The sequence below is a fragment of the Eptatretus burgeri genome, chromosome 14 (genome assembly GCF_056783735.1).
Source record: "Eptatretus burgeri isolate ZD-2024b chromosome 14, Ebu_testis_v1, whole genome shotgun sequence".
NCBI classification, from domain to species: domain Eukaryota; kingdom Metazoa; phylum Chordata; class Myxini; order Myxiniformes; family Myxinidae; genus Eptatretus; species Eptatretus burgeri.
Window position 1 is genome coordinate 55,790,846 of NC_140974.1, and position 25,133 is coordinate 55,815,978.

Below are 25,133 nucleotides of genomic sequence, written 5' to 3' on the forward strand. Positions count from 1 at the left end.
CAATGTGCTATGCCTAAGTTAGACTATCGTTGGGCATCGGTTGTGTAGGCCGACAACAGGTTCAGCATTCGTTGGTATAAGTTATCTATAACACAACGAAACGTTCTGTGTAGTTACCAATGCGTTACACATAAGACCAAGTCGCTATGAATACGTCCGAATCTTTAAAAAAAAAACATCAAAAGTTCAACGTAAGCCAGCGTTTTAGATACATTTTAACACGTTGCCATCGCTGGCTAAAACGTCAAGGTGTGACCGGGCCTTTAGATCTGATTTCTTGAAGACTGTTTCTTTGTCGGTTTGAGAAACAATAAAAGCATGATTGTTTGACCAAAAGAAAATGGTACCATTCAAACACTCCATTTCAAACATCGTTTGTACGATGAACAAACGTGTAAATTTTTTACTGTTAACAAAGGCAAATGTGTAAATCACAGAGAATGCTGTCCAAAAGTCAAATCTTTAGGGACAATTTATTGAATGTTCTCCTTTGCAAGAAAACAACTAAACTGATGGTTTTTCTCTCCTCTTTTTTTGCAGCATTATGTGGCAACAGCAAGCAACTTGTTGGATGCTAACCTCGCTGATTCATGGAAAAAGATCAATGACAAAAATGAAACAAAAACGGATAGCTCCAACATCCTCAAATCAGTTGAAGTTCTCTCAAGTCTATTGAAGCCCAATGAGGACACATTTGAAATAACAAAAAACAATGTCGAACTGAAGGGGAGTCGCTTTAATGGATCCAAATATGATTTCAAGGAAAATTTTGAAAACGTAGATGTTTTCATTCCATCAAAATCATTTGATGGCCAAAACATTACAGTGACAAGTATATATTTGCCAACAATGTCTAAAATCCTACAGAAGCAGTTCCCACAATCGGAGAATAATTATTCCATGGGTAGTGCTGTCTTGAGCACTGTCATCACTCACCATGAAAACAACAGCAACGACAATAGCAACATGGAGATATCAATGACCTTCACCATCTTGAACAATTCTAATCCATACGAGTCTCTTTGCACGTTTTGGAACTACAGTTAAGTAAGCAACTAATATATTCCTCAAGCTGTTGATTTATCACTTGTTTCACATTTGAAGGACCATAAAATAACAGCTTCTGTATAACACTTAGCCCTTCCGTGCATTTCAGGAGAACGGGGAATGGTCCCCGGAAGGCTGCAATCAGACCGTAGAAGGGAATCAAACAACGTGCAAGTGCAGTCATTTAACAAGCTTCTCTGTGTTGATTTCTCCCAAAACTATAATCATCCCTGGGGTGGATATCATCACCTATGTTGGTGTGGGAATCTCCATCGGAGCCCTCGTTATTGCTCTCATCATTGACATTTTAATCTGGCGCTTTTTTCAAAAGGACCAGATCTCCAAGATCCGTCACATCATTCTTGTGAACATCTGCCTCACTTTGCTCTTTGCTGACATTTGCTTCTTGTTGGCTGCATCATCACTGGCTAAAGAGAGCTTCTGCATTGCTCTAACATTTTTCATTCACTTTTTCTACATGAGCCTCTTCTTTTGGATGCTTTGTGAGGGGTCTTTTCTTTTTTACAAAGTTGTTTTCCCTTTGCATTTTACCACATCAACAAGGATCCAAACAGTGCTGTTCATAGTAGGCTATGCCTGTCCAACGATCATCACCGTGATAACCATTGCGGTCACACAGCCGAGAAACATCTACGCACGTGAAGGAACCTGTTGGTTAAACTGGGATCAATCACGGGCTCTACCGGCATTCGTCATTCCTGCTTTCATCATTGTTGGGATAAAGTTCATCTTTCTGATGGTGGTATTGTATAAGATTTGCACGCATGGCAGGATGGGAGCGAACACCAACAACAACGACACAGCTAAGCTGCAGCGTATCTTGTGGAGCCTCATCATCAAGATGCCCGTCCTGGGCACCACTTGGGGGATTGGTGTTTTTACTTTCGTACCAGGAGCTGCACAGAATGAAGGCCTTCATTACACTTTTACCATTTTGAATGCTTTTCAGGTAAGTCATGATACTCATAGGGCACTTTCACTGCATCCTTTTCATTGTTTACACTTTACAGGAACACTTTTTATGCTGAGACTATCTTTTCTATTTTTCATGGATTATTGATCTTGATTGTGGATTATCTTCTGAATGCAGCAGTAAGTCTGTCACAATTAGAATCAAGTGTGATATTTGTGGAGAATTGCTGTATGGGGTATCTCCAAGATTGAAACCAGGTCCTGATGAGTTGATTATGATTAAAATTAATGAAATGGTTTTAGTTTGTTGATAAAATTTAACTTTTGCTTGCAGGTAAAGCAACATTTAAAGAGGGTCATCGGTGGCTATTCCAGGAGGGTAAGTGCGAGTTATTTTTCTGTGGATTTCTGGATCCAAGAAGATTGTCCCTTGTGAAAAAGATGCATTTTTCACACCAATATTAAAAAAAAAACAGGAAAGATGTGCATAGCATGACACTTGCGAAATCCAAATACACAATAGTTGCTATGGAAACAGCAACTTGGCAATTTCGAAAATCTGACTTATCATTATTGATTGATATACATTTGTTTAACTTGATTGATTGATATATTTGGCTGATACCCAAATTTGGCTGATATATTTTCTAACAGCTCAGTTTTACATGTTTTGGATGGACTTGATGAGAAGGAGAAGAAAAGGAAGACCTTTGACTAATTTTGACCACCTTTTACACACATGTATGACACATACGTACAAATAAACGATGTAAGTGTCAATTTGACACATTAAAAATGATTGAGGTATGGCACCAATAAGATCACAAAAAGTCCCATTTGATTATGAAGTTGTTGTCATGGAAACCAGTGACATGTCAAAACCACTAAACAGTGAAGAATTGTGGAACTATAGACATGTTAGTTTAACTTCAGTTATAGGGAAGATGTTGGAGATGTTAATTTAAAGGAATGGACATGGAAGCATTTGAATACATTCAAACCAGTTAAAGGTAGTCAGCATGGATTTAAGAAGGGGGTCATGTTTAACAAATTTAATTGAGTTCTATGAGACAGTTTCTAACTGGATGGACAAGGGAAGTACAGTGGACATTGTTTCTTTCCACTTTCAAAAAGCTTTTGAGAAGGTACCACATAGAAATCTGTTGACTAAAGTGAGGGATTATGAAATGGCTGGTAGAGTAGCCAAACTGGACTGTAAACTGGATTGTAGTGTGAAGCAAAGAGTGGCTGAGAGTGGTTGGATGTCTTGCTTGGAGGATGTAAAAAGGGGGTACCTCGGGGATCCTCAGTACTGGGACCACTACTATACCTAAGTAGCAGAGCCTACCCGTCACTTCGCTGACAGACCAATTAGTCGTAGTACTTGCCAAAAAGTTTGGGCGAGAAGGAGACGGAAAGGAAGACAAATTTACCCATGCGTGGAGTGCTTTAACCCCTCCAACCCACTCCCTCCCCATCCTCATGTCCTGCTCCCCCCCCCCTTTCCCACCCCATTCGTCCTGATGTCCCTTCCTGCTAGAAAAGTCTCACATATACGATGACAGCTTTTGACAGGTCCCTCTATGTTTTGGGTGTTTTTTGGGGAGGGGGGGTTGAAACGGAGGACAAATTTACCCATGTGAAGAGTGCTTTAACTTCAGCATTGCCCAATAAAAAAATAAAATTGTAATTACCTCTGCCACCACGACAGGTGGAGTAACACGGTACACATTCACGTAGAGAACTCCCCCCCCCGCCCCCTACACCCCCATGTGAGGCCATGGCCACATAGCCTTTATTACCCCCCATGCCAAGTTGTATTTGTACCCAGAGTTTGGAGTGGAACTTTAAATATGTGGCTGTGCATAAGGCAAAAAGAAAGCCACAGAGGGAGAAAGAGAGAAAATATATATATATATATATATATATATATATATATATATATATATATATATATATATATATATATATATATATATATATATATATATATATATATATATATATATCATGGTTCTTGGACATATTATGAAGGAGATTTGTGTTCTACAGTGTTAAAGTGTAAAATTCAGTTTTTAAAAAGGTTTAACGAGGTGAAAAGGTGAACAATAACTTAATTCCGGGATATACATTCCTGCTGTTTTAACCGGGGTCTATGACATCACCCTGTCTAACATGTTACATTAGTTCTTCGTGCTTGTTTGTTTTTTATAACATACTTAAAAACAGTAAGTTTACTGTTTGGAATGAATTTAAATTATGCTTGACTGCCAGGCAGGCAGAGTAAAACAATTATCTCACTCCTCTCTGCGCATGTGTGATTGGGACAAATTCAAAGCCAAAGTACTGTAAAACGGCGAACTTGTCTTCCTATTGTTCATGTTCTGATTCGTGTTCAAAATATAACATTCAATTTAATTAAATTGTTCCTCGATCATAAACTGTTAAGAATGACAGACAGATGGATGGGCATGAACCAAATGCTGAACTCCGCTTTTCGCTTCGCATGTGCAGGTTAATAGATAGCAGTCTGGGAAAAATTGTTGGCACGGTGATGTACACTGTACAGTGCCTTCAGAAAGTTTTCACACCCTTTGACTTTTGTCACATTTTAATTGTGTTTCAGCCTGAATTTAAAATCCATTCAATTTAATTTTTTGCCACCGATCTATGCAAAATACCCCATAATGACAAAATGAAAACATGTTTTTAGAATTTTTTTACAAATCAATTTAAAATGAAAAGCTGAAATGCCTTGCATCAATAAGTATTCAACCCCCTAAGTCAATACTTTGTAGAATTACCTATGACAGCAATTTCAACTTTGAGTCTTCTTGGGTATATCAGCTTATTGGGTATATCAGATTACAGCTTTGAGTCTTCTTGGGTGTATCAGCTATGCACATCTGGATTTGGGGATTTTTCTCCCATTCTTCCTTGCAGATTTGCTCAAGCTCTGTGTGGTTGGATGTGGAGTGTTGGTGAAGAGCAATCTTCAAGTCTTGCCACAGATTCTCAATGGGATTCAAGTTTGGGCTTTGGCAGTGACACTCAAGGACTTTCATGTTCTTGTTCTGAGGCCATTCCAGCATTGCTTTGGCTGGATGATTTGGCTGGATGGAGCATTTTTAATTGCTCCAACATTGTCCTGTTGGAATATAAATCTTCGCCACAGTCGATGGTATTTTGCACTCTGAAGGTTCTCCTCAAGGATTTGCCTGTATTTTGCCTAGGTTCTATTTTTTTGCCTAGGATTTGCATTTTTGTATTTTGCCTAGGATTTGCCTGTATTTGGCTCCATTCATTGTTTGATCTATCCTTACAAGTCTCCCAGTCCTTGCCACTGAAAAGCATCCCCATATCATGATGCAGCTACCACCATGCTTCATGGTAGGGATGGTGTTAGATGGGTGATGAGCTGTCCTCGATTTCCACCAGACATAGCGCTTTGCATTCAGCCCAAAGAGTTCAATTTTAGTCTCATCAGCCCACAGAGTCTTTTGCCTCATGCTCTCAGAGTCTTTAACATGCCTCCAGGCATGCTGTCATGTGCCTTTTTCTCAAGAGTGCCTTACATCTGGCCACTCTCCCATAAAGTCTAGATTTGTGAAGTGCTGGAGAGACTGTTCTTCTGGCAGGTTCTCCCATCTCAGCATAGGAACTCTGTAGTTCTGTCAGAGTGGCCATTGGGTTTTTGGTCACCTTCCTGACAAAGGTCCTTTTCCGGTTGCTCAGTTTCGTTGGACAGCCAGCTCTAGGAAGAGTCTGCGTAGTTCCATATTCTTTCCATTTCCTAATTATGGAGCTCACTGTGCTCTTGGGAACTTTCAACACTTGAGAAATTGTTTTATTCCCTTCCCCAGCGCTACACCTCCTCACAATTCTATCTTGGAGTTCTACAGACAGTTCTTTTGACTTCATGGTATCATTTCTGCTTTGACATGCAATATCAACTGTGGGACCTTGTATATAAAAGGTGTGTTTCTTTCGAAATCATGTCCAATCAATTGTATTGGCCACAGGTGGACTCCAATCAAGTTGAAGAGACATCTCAAGGATGATCAAAGGAAATTGGATGCACCTGAGGTCAATTTGGAGTGTCATAGCAAAGGGGCTGAATACTTATTGACGCAAGCCATTTCAGCTTTTCATTCTTAATTAATTTGTAAACAAAATCCACCAAACATGTTTTCACTTTGTCATTATGGGATATTTTGTGTAGATCAGTGATAAAAAAAATTTAATTTCATCAATTTTAAATTCAGGCTGTAACACAACAAAAGGTGAAAAAGGTTGAGGAGTGTGAATACTTTCTGAAGGCACTGTATGTAACGGCATCCGCCTTTGTTCAGCCAGTCGAGCAGCATTGTTCAAAATGCCACAACAAGACACCTTTATGAGTATTACATCCTTCTTGACATTGTGAGAAAAGTACATGCTGGTGGGGAATATTCATCTCAACGTCTCGGTCCATCTGTGTTGTAAAATTTGCATATTTATCAATTCACTATAATACCTAAAAAAAATTCTCTCATGCTCCTGATCTAATCTTCTCTTATGGATGCAACGTCACTGCATTTTCTCGTCTATCTTTATCACAAAGACATACAAGCCCTGGAATCATTTGAGTTGGTCTATGTTAAAGCCTCTAATACGCAGCATTGTGTTTTACGAGGTGAAGCCATTGAGACCAAACACAGAATGATGATGTGGCCAAAGCAGTATTCAATAAAACATGAGCATTACTTCCTTCGACGTGAATATAATTATCATTGTAATATATCCACAAATTATATTTGCTTTGATAATAATAATCAGCTGACAAAACTGTCTGTATTTTTCTATTCACAATTACTTCAAAGTCTTACTCCTGAGCCACTCGCTGCAGAATCTCCTCCATTAAGAAAACAATCTTTTTCCACTGCTACTTCTTCTGTTTCCTTCCATTCACCGATGGTGAATTTGACCTGGTTAGTTCTGGTTCATTCCCCGAGACTATCCAGAAGCTGTTTCTTTTCTTCCTAGTCATTTACCTTGCTCCTTTGCCATTTAAATTTGGCCATTGTAGAAGTAGTAGTAGTTGTAGATCTACCTTACCCACCTGCCTTCTACTAAGTTTTGTAAACCAAACCATACATGATCATATACCTGGTACTCGGCTCATGACCAAGCCTGGTGTTGATTTAATGGTTAAGGTGGCTGGCTTGAGATCTTGGGGTCTTGAGTTTGAGTCCCTGTTTACCTGTTAAATAACACCATGGGGGTTGACTCAGCCTGTCATCCTTTTGAGGTTGGCAAAATTATTTCCAGCTTACTGGTAACAGGGGCACTGCATCAGAAGCACAGCTGTGATCCCAGCAATGAGGCAACCAGCAACCACAGGCTGCATATGAAATAATAATAACTCATTACCACCTCTTATCTTGACATATAACTATTGAATATTAGTTGCTGTTTCTTGTTTTTGTCACAAGTTGCATTTTCATTTCCCATTTTGCAGGAAATCTCTTCAAGTCAAAATCCGCAGTTGACCGACCATGGGACCAACGGTATGCCACTGTATATGTGTGTTGACTTTCACTAATATTTCCACTTCATGAAACATTATGGGGAGTTTTTACATATTTTAGCTGAAACCAACATTGCCCACCATGTCAAAGTGTGTTTTTGAATTGGTTGCATTTTATAAATCGGCTTGGTTGTTGTTCTTCATCTCTTTCTTCTTCTTCTTTAAGGCAAGAATAAAGGCAACTGAGGAACAAATTATTTTGAGTCAGAAATGCAGGAAAAGAAAGAAAAATCACATTTCATTGCAATTGTGGTTAACAAAAAAAAACAAACTACAAGCCGGTAGGCGACATGGGTGGTCGCTATATAATTGCATACTAGTCATACAGTTTTTGACAGATCGGGCTGAAATTTTTTGACAAAGAGGTTGATTATAGTGCGCATAAAAGCGCGGAAGCCGATTTTTTTGAGTTTCGAAAAAAATATATATCTAAATATTTTTCGGATTTTTCAAAAATTTCAAAGTCCCGTTGCTAGGAAACGGTGGTATCCATAGCAACGGTGCTCAAAAGCATACAACTAGATCCTGGTATGAACCTACCAGTCAAGTTTCATCAAAATCGGTTGACTCCTCTGGCCTCCAGAGCTGTCCATTACATACATACAGACAGACGGAAAACCTGAGAATAACGGTAGTCTAGTGGTCCACCCAACAATAGGGGACATATTCATTTTATGTCACAAGTCCAATTGTGCATTGTGGGAACCCGAGTGAAAATCTGAGATCGTTAAAATCAGAATGTGTGGCTGAAAAAATATTAGAATATTAGTTTTTTTAAATCTTGTTTCCCCTTTGTTGTGAAAGGTGTGGTCTTATCTGTTATGACCCTCCTAACCCATCATCTCCCTCCCCTATTCCCTTCCCACCCTACCTCCCCATCATCGTATTACCTCATTTCCGCCATTAAACACATACCAGTACCACATCGGTTAGACAACACTGCTTAATGTGAAGAGCGCTGGGAGAGGACTTGGCAAAGGCAAAATGGGCCGAATAAATATTTATCAGTGCATTATTAACTGTGTTATGACAACGAGAGCATCATGCAGGAACACATGCAGAGAATACATTTGTGATAATACCATAAAGAATAGCTTCAAGGAGGGCTACGTTATTATAGTCCGGGAGCTAGGTGAGATTTGTTCAACATGGAAGGTGCAGAAGGTTTCGGGTGCCAGTGCTGTAGAATTAGGTTAGGGGACCCCAAAAACCCGATTCTTAAGTTACGCCAGTGATGGGTGGGGTGGGGGTGCAACCCCAAAACACACCTCAAATTGTATTTGTTCAACATGAAGGGTGCAAGTATCACACCAGTGTAATTTGGAAGAGGAAAGTACACTGAATGAGAAAATTTAACTTAAGAATGGGATTTTTGGTGGAGAGGGTACTTAAGAACAAGGTTAATAAACTGCTAATTAGACATTTATTTAACATAAAAGGTGCAAGTCCAAAACCAACATTAAAATTTACCCATAGACAATATAAGTTTTATTCGTCAACTTAAGAATGTAATTGGTGGTGGAAAGTGTACTTAAGAAAGGTCAAAGGTCATGGATGAACCATTTTTGACTTAATGACCCTTTTTGCAGGTTATCAATTCACAAGTTCACAGAAATGTTGTTTTTATAAAGATGCAACAGGGTCATATACAGTCAATAAATCTTGGGCCACCAGTCTCGGTAAAATGTAATTTAATAAGAAAAATCGCACTTTTTTGACCCCTTTAACCAATTAAAATTTTAATTAACATGAAAAGTGCAAGGATGAAACCTTGCATTTAATGTAGATTAGAATGATACTATGTATGATCACTCACTTAAGAATGATATTTCTGGTGGTAAAGGTACACAAGAAGGGGTTGAAGGTAAGTTTGCACCGAGTGACCCCTAATTAAAATGCAATCAACATGAAAGATGCAACAGTGAAACCAGTCCCTAAAGTTTGAAATGGGTACATAGATTCATGATCACTAACTTAAGAAGGGTTAGTATGGTGGTAAAGGTACTTAAGATGAGGAGATAGACCAGTTGGCATGATTGACATCAATTTCTTTTTTTAATGATTTGGCATTCCATAGCTCAAGTCAGTGCTGCCACCTATTTTCAAAGATTCCTGAAATATACAGGCCATGTGAGGGCCGAGAAGAGTAATGAAGAAAAACTGCTGACCAATTTCAGAAGTTACATCCATATGCCTGGTGTTGGCGCAGTGGTTAAGGCAGTGGCTTGGGATCCAAAAGGTCCTGAGTTCAAGCCCCGTTGGGCCACTGAATTAATACACCAGGGGTTGACTCAGCCTGTCATACTTCCGAGGTCGGCGAAATGAGTACCAGTGTACTGGGCCAGTGTATACCCCGGTTAAAATAGGTGTACCATATCCCTGTGTCGTAAGAGGCGACCAGGGTTGCGTCAGGAAGGGCATCCGGTGTAAAACGTGCCAAATCACTATGCGGATCATACGGATGATCCGCTGTGGCGACCCCTTACGGGAGCAGCCGAAAGAAGAAGAAGAAGAAGAAGAAGAAGAAGAAGACATCCATTTTAGCATGTTATATGAGAATCTATAGGTGAGTTTAAGTGGACTACATGTAGGCCTATATCAGAAGTTAGACTGTAAGCCATGCCATCAGGCATGGGCCATGCCATTGATGGGCCATCTCCTTATCTTGGCAAGCAATAGAGATCTAGACCTCAAGTACGTGTTCTCCTTTCCTCTCACACCAGTCCCACTTTCTATGTGCAGTGGAGATGGCCTGATGGTAAAAACGAAGAAGAGTGCTCTCCTTGACCTCTTGGAAAAGAAGGTACCACGGCACACCTCTCCCCGATCAGTTGATGCTTACGTTTTTGATGGGAATTACCTCACGCATACACTACCACCGCATTTACCTGGCACTTATGGAGGGCTAGCAGCTGGTATCTTGCAAGAGGTGACATCACTTAGTACGAAGAGAGTGGATCTCGTCTTTGATGCCTACCCCATACCATCTATCACTGAGAGCGAGAGAGCACGAAGAGGCCTTGACGAAAAGGAGGAAAGGGTGTTTATCATTACAGGATCAGAACAACATCGCCCAAGGAACATCGCGATCAGAACAACATCGAACATCGTGACAGTATGAAGTCGAGATCTTTCAAATCAGAACTGCCGAAGTTCCTGGCCTCCGAGTGGGAGTCGCCTCGGTACACACATTTAATCGGGGAGAGAAATGTCTTCATTTCATACCTTGGTGCATGTTACCACTTCTTTGTCCATGACGGGGAGGTTGTCCGAGAGGAAGTAGGCGAGCTTAAAACCAACCACGAAGAGGCCGACACCCTGATCTGTGCACATGTCAAATCAATTGCCAAGGAGATTGACCACACTTGCAATATTGTCATTAGGGGATCTGACACAGACATAGCCATCATCCTCCTCTACCACTGCGAGGATATGGCTACACGGATATGGATGGATGTTGGAATATCATCAGGAAATAGTCGCAGATACATTGACATCACTGCCATTGGTGCCAGCATCAGACAGGATTGCTCTGCTCTGCCTTACCAGGATTCCATGCGTTCACCGGATCAGACTACACCTCCTCTTTCCATGGGAAGGGAAAAGTTCGCCCCTTTGCACAGCTTGTGAAAGACAATGATGCCCAGAAAGCATTTTCAGAGATGACCAAAGGAACAATAACCGATGAAGACAGAGACACCCTGAACAAATTTACAACCAAGATGTATGGTCTAAAGGGAAAAGATGTCTCACTCAATGACCATCGCTACAACATATTTGAAAAGACATATAGACCAAAGGTCAGAGCTGAGAACTGCCTCGCGAAGCTGAAGGGCATTGACGCCAGCCTGATTCTTCCCTGTGAATCCGAGGTTTCCAAACTCATAAGCAGATCATCATTCGTGGCAAAGATGAGGTGCCAATGCTGACAAATCAGAAATCTGCCAGCATCCATCATCAGCTGATGGGTGGGATTTGGTGAATGATCAATCTGAAATCACTTGGTTCGAAGGTCCTCAACTTCCAGATTCTTTGACCCCAGACGAAGTGATGCCTTGGATCCAGAAAGCTCTGATGACAGCGACTTCAGCATTTCTTCATCTGATGATGAAGACTGCTTATCTTCTGATGAAGATTAGTTGTGTGGTAGCTGAAATGAAACAAACACCAGGTCCTAGCTCTGCCAAATCCATGACGCCATGTTTACCCTCAGTGCTGGTAATACAATGCAAATTGACCTTTCGCCCGGTACAGAGTGACTGAGCTCACAAGCAATGTTAAAGAATTTTTCAGAATATCACAAGGGATGTTCAATATCATAACCAGTTTTCTACCTGTCATTGATTGATGCAAAATGGTCTATTGATGTTGAGTTGAGTTGATGTTGAGTTGATGTCAATCATGCCAACTGGTCTATCTCCTCATCTTAAGTACCTTTACCACCATACTAATTTATGTACCCATTTCAAACTTTAGCGACTGGTTTCACTGTTGCATCTTTCATGTTGATTGCATTTTTAATAAGGGGTCACTCAGTGCAAACTTACCTTCAACCCCTTCTTATGTACCTTTACCCCCAGAAATATCATTCTTAAGTGAGTGATCATACATAGTATCATTCTAATCTACATTAAATGCTTGGTTTCATCCTCACACTTATTATGTAAATTAAAATTTTAATTGGTTAAAGGGGTCAAAAGAGTGCGATTTTCGTTATAAAATTACATTTTACAGAGACTGGTGGCCCAAGATTTATTGACTTTGTATATGACCCTGTTGCATCTTTCAATAAACAACATTTCTGTGAACTTGTGAATTGAAAACCTGGCAAAAGGGTCGTTAAGTCAAAAATGGTTCATCCATGACCTTTGACCTTTCTTAAGTACACTTTCCACCACCAATTACATTCGTAAGTTGATGAATAAAACTTATATTGTCTTTGGGTAAAATTTAATGTTGGTTTTAAACTTGCACCTTTTATGTTAAATAAATGTCTAATTAGCAATTAATTAACCTCGTTCTTAAGTACCCTCTCCACCACAAATCCCATTCTTAAGTTCAATTTTCTAATTCAGTGTACTTTCCTCTACCAAATGATGCTGGTGTGATATTTGCACCCTTCATGTTGAACAAATACAATTTGGGGTGCGTTTTGGGGTGGCACCCCCACCCCACCCCCACTGGCGTAACTTAAGAATCGGGTTTTTGGGGTCCCCTAACCTAATTCTACGGCACTGGCACCCGAAACCTTCTGCACCTTCCATGTTGAACAAATCTCACCTAGCTCCCGGACTATTAGTATTATTATTTTTAAGGCCTAAGTTGCTCATGGACCATTATCTTAACACTCTTACGTGCCTGTCATTGCAGTCACAAACAAGACAACCTTTGAAACACAAGGAAAATCCCATTCCTATGAACAGATATAGATGGCTGGGTAACCTACTCAAACAAAACAAACACTCAAATGAACATGATGGACTGTTATTGCACTTTGAAAACGAGTCCGTGGCAATGCAACAACGAGGAGACCCTTTTCTTTCTGTTTTTTAAAGCAATTGTTCACCATATTGAATCAACGTATTGATAATGAAAAACCTACCCACATGGTTAATGTGTTGTTCACAAGTTGCATGCCATTCTCTTTAAGTATATATATATATATATATATATATATATATATATATATATATATATATATATATATATATATATATATATATATATATATATATATATATATATATATATTTTGTACTGTTGTAAAAATAATAATAATAAAGCTTTCAAAGAGAACATTGATTTTGGTCAAATATTTTACATTGAAATGTTCTGTTAGTCTTTTGCTTTAAAATTTGAATCAAAGGGAAGAAGGAATTTAATGCAGCTAGGGTTAACCATACCGTAATGTATATGCCTGACAAACTGAAATATGCTCAGGACTCAAGCTCAGGGCCAACGTTTTGGCAAGAGTAGCTTTCATGAGGGGATCACACAAACAATGTGAAAAGCTGTTTTAAAAAAGCTCCTGCGACGAGTGGGCAGGGGCAGCAACTGCAAATGGGTTTTAAAAACACACACGACTCAAATGTTTTTACATGTCAATCACACAATCACAAAGTTACTTCTTCTGCTTCTTGCTGATGACAGCATGGCTGCCAGGTAGCTATCCTGCCAGGTAGCTATTCTGCCAGGTAGCTATCATTTTGGTGGGGCATGACTATGCCACTGATGCTGTGCCCCCATACCAGTGCAGTGGTACTCATTTCACCAACCTCAGAAGGATAACAGGCTGACTCAACCCCACTTGATGTCAATTCAGCAACCAACAGGGCTCAAACTCAGGACTCAAAGATCCCAAGCCAGCCACCCTAACTGCTAAGCCAACACCAAGCTTACAAAGTTACTGAAGATAAATCAATTTCAATGTGGCTCAGTCAGTGATAAGCATAACCAGAACATGATTAATGCAGAAAGCTTTAACCAACACGATGTTTTCACGTTTCAAAGAGAGGTGCCTACGAGCAGTGATCTGCAAGAGATAATCGCTTGATGTTTGTCTCCCGAGTCGGTTTCCAATCATTTTAACATTAGAGCTGAACAAATCACTCAAAATTAATCGTTTTTTTTCTCTCTGTTGGGCAACAAACTCATTGATCAACTATCATAGGTGGCAATCACAATTACGTCCAAAAATACCACTCAGTACAAATGATGTTTAGTTTTCTTTATCATTTTCAATTGATGTTTAGTACATATGTACAATGATGTACAAATGTTTAGTTTTCTTTCCATTGTGAGATGAAACTATTTTGTCGATAAAATCGAGACTCATGGAAAGGAGGACAAGGAAATGAATCAATAGGTGAAGAGTAGATGTGAGAGATAAAGAAATATAGTAACCTGGGTTTGGGGAGGGTTAATGTAGTGGACAAGAATAATTGAAACCTTTATTGCAAACTGGCAGCCCAGACAAAAAATCCCTGGAAAGAAGCAGACAAACACTGAAGACAATTATAATGTACTGCAGTAAAATGCATAGAATTGTCTCAAAATGCCTTAAAATAGAACAAAATGAACCATGTGAATTGTTGTCGAGGACCAAGGAGGCTGGTCAGGTAGGAAAGATCACTGGAAGGGATGGAAAACCACAAGGGATGGTGCTGTGTTGCCGATTCAAAGGTGTGGAGGGAAGACTGAGCTTCGAGTTACAAAAATTGGGGAAAAAGGAACAAAAGTGGAGATGAGCAGGGGCATTCCATGTCAAGTGTACACACCCTCCTGACACTAAGACCTCATTTTCTCCCCGTATGTTGGTCATTTATTCACTTGGGTGAAAAAACTAAAAATACCAACTTTTAGACCTGTGGGCCAATAGGGGCCCATTTTAGGGGCCCCCCAAATTTGGGTGCCCCCAGCTGCCCCACAATCTTCCAGAGGCCATATCACAGGTTGTAGTGGTCCTATTTGGCTGATCTTGGTATCAAAATGCTCGTAAAAGGGAGATCTTCCGAATCTCTAAAGTAAAATCACTCCGAAACAGTAATTCAAAAAGTTATAGTCTGGGGCGCCCTTTGACCTTGGGCCCCTTGGGAGTTTTCCCTAGCATATTATAGTCAAGATTTTTTGCCAACCAATGTTTTATTTGACAGCTGTGTTTCTTTTTTACTGATTGTGTAGGTTCTACCTGTAGCAGTTTTTGGTTCTACGGAAAGAAGTATATCAGAAATGTCTAAAATGCAGTGATCTTCAATGTCAGGAAAAAAGAAACTATTTGCGGGCCCATTTGGATGAAGAAAATTCACTTTCACTTCATGAGTGTCCTGAAAGGCTTCCATGATGCAGGCAAGCCACCATTTTCCATCATCGTGCACTGTGACATAACCTGAGAGTTTCCCGTTAAAAGTTGGTGTAGATTTTGAAATAGCTGACTCGATACGGCGTTCCTCACTAAGGCTGAATTCGCGTACTTGAAGAGCAGTTTCAGAAATAGGGATGAAAGCATGAAGTTTTTGAGTTCCATCTATGGTTTTGGCCGTTTTTAACCTTTCTTCCAGATTTCGTTCTTCCTCGTCATACGCATCTTGGATCCTGTAACCGAACTTCATTTCATTCAAACCATTTTCAGCAAAGGCAAAAGGATCTTTTGGAGAAATAATTTGACTGTCGTAAGGTCTATGCAGGCTCTCACGTGTTGCTTCTCGTTTGACTGTACCTCCCACGCCACCTGAAGGGCCCTTGCCATGACTTGTGGCAAAAAATGCCATTCTGCATCAATACCATACTCTGATTTGTGACGACATGGGTTTATGAAGGCTTTGCAATTCTTATATTGGCCAGCACAACCATGTGAGAAATAATAAAGTTTCTTTACATTTCCAAAGCTCGATTCCAAGTGTTCAATGAGCATTCTTTGGAAGAGGTGGACTGAGACAACGTCGTGAGTATTGCATTCTGATACAATCATGAACGAATCGTGGTTTAATTTGCCATCGTCCGATTTGAAATAGTAAACCCAAAGGGTGAATTGTCGCTTGAGAGCAGTTCCAATGGAATCCTTGGGCCGCATCCTGTACGACAAACGAATAGTTCTCTGAGAAGTCTCCAATAATGACAAATTCTCCTTCACCGATTTCGTCTTTCTTATTTTTCAGAAACTGAGATTGGGCCTTGACAATGAAGTCGTCTCACTAATTTCACCGCGCGTTCACAGAATTGATTAATGAATTCTTTCAAAGGCAGGACCATGGAGCTCAGTTCAGATCTGTCGGTGGATGTCCACCGTTTAAACTGAATTTCATTAATATCCTCCAGTTCATAAGCACTCAGTAGCTCGGTTTTGAACTCTTCAATTGATGGGCAACTTTCACAAGTTCTGAAATAACATGCCGGTTGTGCTGGGTTACAAACTGTGTGTGCTATCACATGATGATAGCTCGGAGGTTCGGCTATCTGTGGCATTTTGGAACCAAATATCATGAGTTTCACATTTTGATGTATCGTACATACACATACACTGTGTGTACCGCCTGAACCGGCCAGGGCACACTCCGAGGGACGGAGCATGGCGAACTTTACGAATCCAACTTTCAAGCCAGGGTTCTTCTCTTTGAATTTCTGAAACAGTCCCTTGAGATTGTTTAGTACCAGGTGCTTTTGAATTTTGCCTTTTCCATGTTCATTCCTGACCACCACACAGTCCTTTTTTCCCGGCATCATTTGGCTGACTTCATCACTTCGGTAAAATTCGGTTACGGTGGATTTCACTTCATCAGGCAATATTTTACCCTGTTTGGGATTTGGAGACGATAGCATACCATTTTCTTTCTCTAAATTTTTGGCTTGCACAGCCATTCTTTGGGAGCAACTGAATTCACTCATCATCCCGCTGATGCTCATATTCCTAGCAAATATTGTCAGTATACCTATTTGCGCTGAACGGCTCGAAATAATGTATTTTTCTTTCAGGCTTTTGATCACCTCTGGCATGGAGTTTTCATCACATTTTGACACTGTATTTTGTGTTTTCTCCGCAGTGCTTGGTCCAGCAACTAGTTCTAATTTCTTTCGCACAGAATCTTCCACTTTACTTCACTTTTCAGGAACGTACCCTGGGTTCCTTTCCGCCTTTCGTTTGTCGAATGGGATTTCGCCTATCATCGATAACGACTTGTTTAATAGGTCAACTTCTGCTTCTCGCTCAAAAACCTCCTCGTCCTCATCTGTCGAAATAGATTCTGCAATGCCTTTGATAGTACCTTCTGATGATATTTCGAACTGGTCGAAGATGATTCTTCAATATGCTCTGGTGACAACTGAGAAAGTTTTTTTTCTGCACGAAGTACAAAGTCTGTCATCTTTTTTTCACCTTTGAAGAAAATTTCATCAACATATCATTTGACACATTGCGAAGATCTTTTCGTTGTTTCGTTTTATGGCAGCTGAACGGATCGCAACAGTATTTTCAGAACTCCTTTCGATCTTCAGTCGCCATGCTTACTGCAAAATATGCAAAAACTGAGATTAGCCCATTTATAACTTAATTCGATGATGGTTATACAAAAAATGTACACTTAAAAATCAATAGACACAATCGGCAGAATATTTTTTCGCAAATGATGCAAAATACATTTATATATATTTGTATATATATATATATATATATATATATATATATATATATATATATATATATATATATATATATATATATATATATATATACATACATATATATATATATATATATAATAGTCCAGAGATGATGATTGTCAATTTCAGACATGAACTCGCCTGCCAGCAGGTGATGTCATTGGAACGATGACGGCAAATGTCTCCCAATGTCGAATCAAGAATTCGTGATATGTGGACCCCGAACAATAAAACCATCATCACACTTGAACCCATTGAGATCCCATTTTAATTTATGCTGAGGTGTTGGAGTATTTGAAGGGGTATTCTCACACGAAAAAATTGGGATCATCGGTTTGGCTGGGGGGCGTGGGCCCAAGGTCAAAGGGCGCCCCAGACTATAACTTTTTGAATTACTGTTTCGGAGTGATTTTACTTTAGCGATTCGAAATATCTCGCTTTTACGAGCATTTTGATTCCAAGATCATCCAAGTCGGACCACTACAACCTGTGATATGGCCACTGGAAGATTGTGGGTCAACCGGGGGTGCCCAAATTTAGGGGGGGGGCCTAAAATGCGCCCCGATGGGCCCCCAGGTCTTGACACATAAAATTGACACATAATGTTTTACCGTAGATACAAACACTTGCACAAAAAGAGTGAAATCTGAGATGATGTGTCAAAATTTCGCTGAAAAATGTGCGCACTTGACATGGAACGCCCCAGCAGTGAGCCTGAAAATTGAAAAGGCTGTAATAAGGAGCTCATTTACATATTTTGCTTCTTGATAAAAAAGAAAACAAAACATGGAGTTGTTAATTTATGGTTTACTTTGTTACTGATGCCATGATTGGCATTGACGTGAACAATCAACTTAACTCCTTGACACAGTGGCACCGCAATTATTCTGTGAGAATAGCTCTTAAATATGACACCTACATCTGGAAAATTTCCCATCCTCACAATGAAATATTATTAAACATAGATCACTAAACATGTGCATTTGAAGCTGGTACAGGGAGGAAAGGGACAGTGATGGGAGGTGGTGGCACTGGAGCACTTGCTCCTCCTTTCAGATCTGAATCTGAGAGGGTAGAGTGGAAGTATGATTTCAACACACCTTAACCATGGGGACACGGTATTTCGACATTAATAATCCTTCTTCAGAAAAACAAACCCCGACAAAGTTCTACCATGCTTCAACTAAACCAGTCAAACCAGTCTAGAAATGGCATGCATGTGCGCACACACAGAAATACTTCAAGGAACTCTCACCAATTGTAGTTTTAGTTGGACTTCATTAAGAGCAGACATGAGCAGAGCAAGAACTGAGAGTCTAGTTCACAAACTTCCAACATGTTCTCGACTTAGAATCCGGTCTGCATAAGGTCATGCCTCATTTTCATTACAAAGTCTTCGATGCAAAGAGGATAAGATAAGATAAGACAAGTCTCACCGAGGGCAGCTCTGACAGGGCTGATATAATACCCCATTTTTAGCTCACCTGGAATGTAGTTCTGGGGAGCTCATGGGATGGAGCGTCGTCCGTCTGTCAGTCTGTCTGTTCGTCTGTCCACAAACACTTGTAACTTCTTCTCTGAAACTGCACATACGATTTCGATGAAACTTGGCCATAACCTTCATCAACAGGTATGTACCAAAGGGGGTCTACCAAGGATTGCCCCCCCCCCAAAAAAAATAGGTATTTGTTTTCTTCTCAGAAACTACAAAGACAATTATGATGAAACTTAACCACAACCTTCATCACCTGTGATGTTCCAAAGTTTGCTCATGCTATTTTTAAAAATCGGGGTCTTAGGTGGTTTATGGAGGAGGGAGGTTGCCCCCAAAATAGGTATTTGCTGACTCTGTCCCACATTGACTTCCTTCTCAGAATCATTATTCTATCAGGTGAGCACCCCAGGGTATTGCCCCTATTTTTCTCTATTTGAACATGTGTGGCTCAGGTTTGAACTCAAGGATTATTTTGAAAGCCAAGTGGCACAATGACAATGCTATTCGGCCTTTGTAAAGATTGTGTTGCAAAAATTCGACTTTTTTTGTTTTGCCACTGCAGTTGTTTCAGAAAGATGGAGTTTATAATAAAATATAGCACTATTATTCGATGATGTTAATAGGTAAAAGTAGTTTATAACGTCTGTGCACATGTGTTTTGAACATAAAATAAATAAATTCAGACTCAAACTTGGTGATGCCAGAGTTTGCACTCTGCAGGATAGCCTGAATGTGGAGACTTGAATTTAAACTTGAACTGGCTGAATGGTCTCTTGGGGAATGTGATAATTCTCAGTTTGGTTACACGTGCCGAGAGTTGCAAATCACACATTCTCACTGGTAATTTATTTGCACAGGGAGAAGAAATATAGTCTACATCCACGAGGATGAAAAGTCAAATATAAAGTTTAATAAAATGTGTAAATGCAACCAGACCAGGAAGCACAAAGAACTAGAAAGCGTCCCAAAATGCAAAGCCCGTCCGCGTCCGCTTTGTACTCGAACGAAACTTGTCGAAAACAACAGCAAATTTTATTATTATTATTATTATTGAACACCTTATCACGTGTAGTCTTGAGAAAAAGAACATTGGAAGGGTCTTTTCAACTCTTACTTTGCGTTTCTGAACACGATCTATATTTCTATGAGCCATGATTTTGTCCGAATCTCGATATTCCCTAACGCTGAGAGAGTGAACAGAAATTTTGATTGGTCGAAATGATGTAATATATTGTCCAAGTACTGCTAAACTGGAGGTGTTTGGATGTTCCAGCAAGGCGATTTACATTCTACAGCATTCAAGTATGTAATTAATTTGAAGTAAAATGAAAGTTTTAAAGACTGTTAAAAAAAAAAAAAATTGAAAGTTTACTGCCGTTGATACACTAGCTTTTCAGGTCAGGTATGGGAGCATGTGCCAGAACAGCGCGTCGCTGCGTCCACTTTCCGCCGGTACTCCAGGGGCCTCCGTCTGGCCATCCCCCCAGGCAGATGCCAGGCCCATCCCCATCTCCTTGAGATGATGGTCAACCTGCTGCAACCATGAGACACGTGGTCGGCCCACTGGCCTCCTCCACTCATGAGACTCCCTCGCTGAGAGAATCTGGTGAGCAGGATCAGCGTCAGGAAAACGAGCCACATGTCCATACAGCCGCAGCTGACGCTCACGGACTATGCAGGTAACAAATCTCATCCGAGTCTCTCTCAGCAACCGCTCGTTGGACACAAAATCCGACCAGCGATAGCCAAGGATTCACCGAAGAGACCTGGTACCAAAGGAATTAAGTCTCCGTCTCAGATCCTTGGTCAAAGTCCAAGTCTCGCACCCATAGAGCAAGACTGGAAGTACCAAGGACCTGAAGACTCGGACTTTCGTCCTCCCGCACAGGTACCGGCAGCGCCACACCCCATGATCCAGTGAATCCATGACTCCCCAGGCCCGACCCAGACGTCTATTGACCTCCGGCTCACAACCTGCGGAGACATGAATATCACTGCCAAGGTAAGTGAATCTATCCACGACCTCAACATCCTCACCACAAACAGACACAGACAGGACAGCAGCATCCAAGATGTCACCGAAAGCCTGGATCTTTGTTTTGACACAAGAAATCCGTAATCCCAACGGCTCCGACTCCTCATTCAGCACCTCGAGGGCCCCCAAGAGGATGTCTAAAGTCTCCGCAAAGATGACTGCATCATCTGCAAAATCAAGGTCCGAGATCTTGACATTCCCAAACGATGCACCGCAACTTGATCTCTCCGACATCCTCCCTAAATCCAGTCCATACAAGTGCTGAAAAGTGTGGGGGCAAGTACACATCCCTGACGAACTCCAGTAACAACTGGAAATAAGTCAGAGGCGGTACCACCACACTTCACAGCACTCTCAGTACCAGAGTAGAGTTCAGACATCAGATCGATCAGTTTCGGTGGCACCCCACGAAGACCAAGAATCCTCCAGAGGACATCCCGATTCACTGAATCGAACGCTTTACAGAGATCAACATAGGCTGCAAGCAGCCCCTGGCGAAACTCTCGTCTGCGTTCGGTGAGGACACGAAGTGCAAGGATACGGTCAATCGTTGACCTCTTTGGTGTAAAGCCTGACTGCTCTGGACGCTGGTGCTCAAGCAGATGGTGGCGAACCCTATCAAGAATTATCCGAGCAAAGACCTTGCCCGGCACTGAGAGCAGCGTCACCCCTCGGTAGTTGTTGCAGTCTTGGCGATCACCCTTCCCTTTCCAGAGAGGGACAACAAGGCCCCTCTTCCAGTCAGTTGGGATGATGCCTGTGTTCCAGGCAGAGCACAAAACTGCATGCAACGGCAGAGTGCAGCATTTCCACCAGCCTTGAGAAGTTCGGCATGGATGCCACAGATCCCTGGAGCTTTGCCCCGTTTCAACTGGTTCACCGCAGCCCGTGTTTCCACAAGCGATGGTGGACCACAGTTGATTCCGAGGGTCAGCAGCAGGGATTGTAACACCCTTGACGTCCAACTCGACAGCTGGGGGATCAGCCTGGTACAACCGCTCAAAGTAACCGGCCCAGCGGGCCTTCACTTCAGACTCCTCTGTCAAGAGCCTACCACTCTCTGCTCGAACTGCAGTGCTCCGAGGGATGGGCTTGGATGAACGTAATGCGCGAATTCCCCTGTAAGCGGGACGAGAATCACCTGTCCACAGGTGATGCTCTACCCCCTCACAGATTCCTCGCACATAGGCCTCCTTGTCCACCCTCAGTGCACGTACAGTTTTACGCCTCAGCTCCCTGAACAGCTCAGCTCTGCCATTCAGCCTGGCCCTGCGACTCTGGTCAATGGTATCCAGTGTCACTTGAGAGACAAAATTCTTCTTTGCCCTGCGGTGAACTCCAAGGCATCCACCGGCAACATCAAGGACGGTGGTCTTGAAGGTGCTCCACAACTCTTCAGGAGCCCCCAAAGCACCCAGACCCCCCAAGTGTCCACTCAGCCTGTTCGCAAACTCCTCAGCTACTCTCTCATCCCTGAGCTTGGCAACATCCAGCCTAGGCTGGGATGGTACCATTCTCCAGGATTTAAGGTGCAGCTTTAGAGTTGCTACAACAAGCCTGTGGTCAGTATTGAGGAACTGAGCACTCCGGTAGACCCTGCAGTTCTGGATCATCCTCCAACGACCGTCAATGAGGACATGGTCAATCTCCTTTGCCACACCGCCAGCGTTGGAATACCAAGTCCAGCGATGAGCTTGCGGGCGCTGAAACCATGAACCAGCCACCCTAAGTCCATGACTTCTTGCAAAGTCAAGGAACTTAGTGCTATTCTGGTTCATAGTTCCTGACCCATGGGGACCAACACACACCTCATAACCGTCCCTATCAGTTCCAGTCGATGCATTGAAATCCCCCAAGACTAGAAGTGTATCTCGTCTGGGGCACTGATCAACCACCGACTCGAGTGTGGCGTAGAATGTGTCCTTCACGGTGAGGTCACTCGCCTCAGTCGGAGCATAAATAGAGACCAGGGAAATGACACCTAAGGAGTGACGAATCCTTAATCTCATAATACGCTCGTTGACCGGTGTTACCTCAATTATCATTGGGGTCAGCTTATTGGACACAGCTACAGCAACTCCTTGGGTATGGTAACCATCAGAGCGACCAGAACAATAGTAGGTGTAACCACCCACCATTATCTCGCCGCAATCCAGTCTCCGAACCTCAGAGAGAGCTGCAATCCCGATGTCCAAACGCTTGAGCTCAGATGATAACAGAGACAGGTGATCATCCTCTCTTAGGGATAGGACATTCCAGGCACCCACCCGAAGGGACCGCCTCAGGTTAACCCAAGGAGACCGCTGTCTGGTGGACGACACCTCAGCACCACTCCGACACACTCTCCCGCAATCTGACCCAGGGATGTTACCCCGTGGTTTCCCTCCTATCAAAGATTGGGGGTCCCGAAGGCTTTGCCCCAATCCCATCATCCGGTGAGCTGCCCTGCGAAGGGAAGCTGCACAGGAGGTACTCCCACGGAGTGGGTTTTCAGATTTTTTTGCGTTTTTGCGTTTTGCGGAATGAAGCGTTTTACGGTGGCTGGAGTGCAAATCCTGCCACCAACCTCCTAATAAGAAGTAACCCAACTGCAGGAGGACGTCCGCAGACACAGTTGGGCACTAGATATGGATGGCCGTTGGCTCACAAGGAGCTCCTCCGCCCTTTGACAGGTTTTGTTTTTGATCCTGCTGGGTGTCCATATCCAAACACCCTCCTCACCAGAAAACCTGGTGGGGGAGACGGTTTAGTCGCCGACAACCCGACCATGGAACAGGTTAGTACAGGTTTACATGGTACCTGTAGCAGGTCACAGATCGAACCTGACCTGACTAGCTTTTACACCACCTTATTTAACACATTCAATTTTGTGCCTATTCTTTATCTCATTTATTACATCCTAAAAAACAGTAAGTTTCCTGTTTGGAATGATTTTCAATTTCGTTTCAATGCCAGACAGGTGGACAGAGTAAAGCAATGTTACCTTACTCTGTGTGCATGCGTGATCAGGGTGGGATTCCATCCAATTTGCCAAATTCAGAGCCAAAATACTGCCAAACTGCAGGTTCATGTTCTGATTTGTGTTCTACGATATTCAATATAATTAGGAATGAACAGGAAAGAACCAACATCATAAATATATATGGAAAAAATTGAAGGGCCATACCAGAAACCAAACACAGGTTGTCTAGTAAACCATACCAGTATTCTGTCATCTGAGATATCTGGGTGACCCACTGGCTGAGCAACGCAATTCTTCCACAAATACAAGTGCCACTCTCTTTCCCCCACTACCCGTGGCACTTGCGGCACATCCGGGGAGGTGGTGCAGGCGGTGCGCACCCCCACCCCCACCCTTCGGACTTTGCGCATGTCTCCGTTTCACTTTTACACAAACTGATATTTTCACCATAATTTTTATCTCCACTTTATGGAAAAAAAAAACAGCTCTTATTTCCATTTTGTCAGCATATACAGTACCTCAATCGATGCAGGGCCCACCACATTGTTGTCAGCAGTGATGTGGGTGTGTACACTGTGTGAGTATATAGTGAGTAATCTGGAAGTACTCTCAGGTGCTCCGTACTATCGGGTGGACGAGTCCACGAGCTCATCGCTGATTATTATTAATCTCCAATCTCATAAAATTCAATAAAACTAATCACTAATCGCTCCACATTTTACACCACTTTTTGGAGAACCATGCTTCGTGTGAAGGTAAAATCTGTTCATTTCTATATAAATAATATATATATATATATGTTATCGTTTTTTTACTCTTACCTATTTTTCTTACTCGTAAAACTTGAAAAATCCATCAGACATTTCATGTAACCAAGAACACTCATTTGTGTATGGAGAAAATCTATGGAAACCCAAAAGTGAAACATCTATAAACCTGA

At 41.7% G+C, this 25,133-nt stretch overlaps 2 protein-coding genes across 2 annotated transcripts in view; both read left to right on the forward strand.

The window, feature by feature from the left end:
* Positions 1-1,486, forward strand: part of LOC147013244 (uncharacterized) — a 115,971-nt gene extending 114,485 nt beyond the window's left edge. The window contains exons 19-20 of the mRNA XM_085853476.1: positions 541-1,042; positions 1,157-1,486. Of these exons, the coding sequence (XP_085709602.1) occupies positions 541-1,042; positions 1,157-1,350 (696 nt within the window). The 3' untranslated portion in view covers positions 1,351-1,486. The remainder of the gene's footprint in view (positions 1-540; positions 1,043-1,156) is intronic.
* A 443-nt stretch (positions 1,487-1,929) lies between these two features.
* On the forward strand, positions 1,930-13,117 carry LOC147013247 (uncharacterized). Its single transcript, XM_085854924.1, has 5 exons — positions 1,930-2,017; positions 2,315-2,359; positions 4,924-5,161; positions 7,481-7,529; positions 12,920-13,117. Exons 3-5 carry the CDS (start codon positions 4,949-4,951, stop codon positions 12,976-12,978), a joined length of 321 nt encoding a protein of 106 aa, XP_085711050.1. The 5' UTR covers positions 1,930-2,017; positions 2,315-2,359; positions 4,924-4,948; the 3' UTR covers positions 12,979-13,117.
* Positions 13,118-25,133: the final 12,016 nt, after the last annotated feature.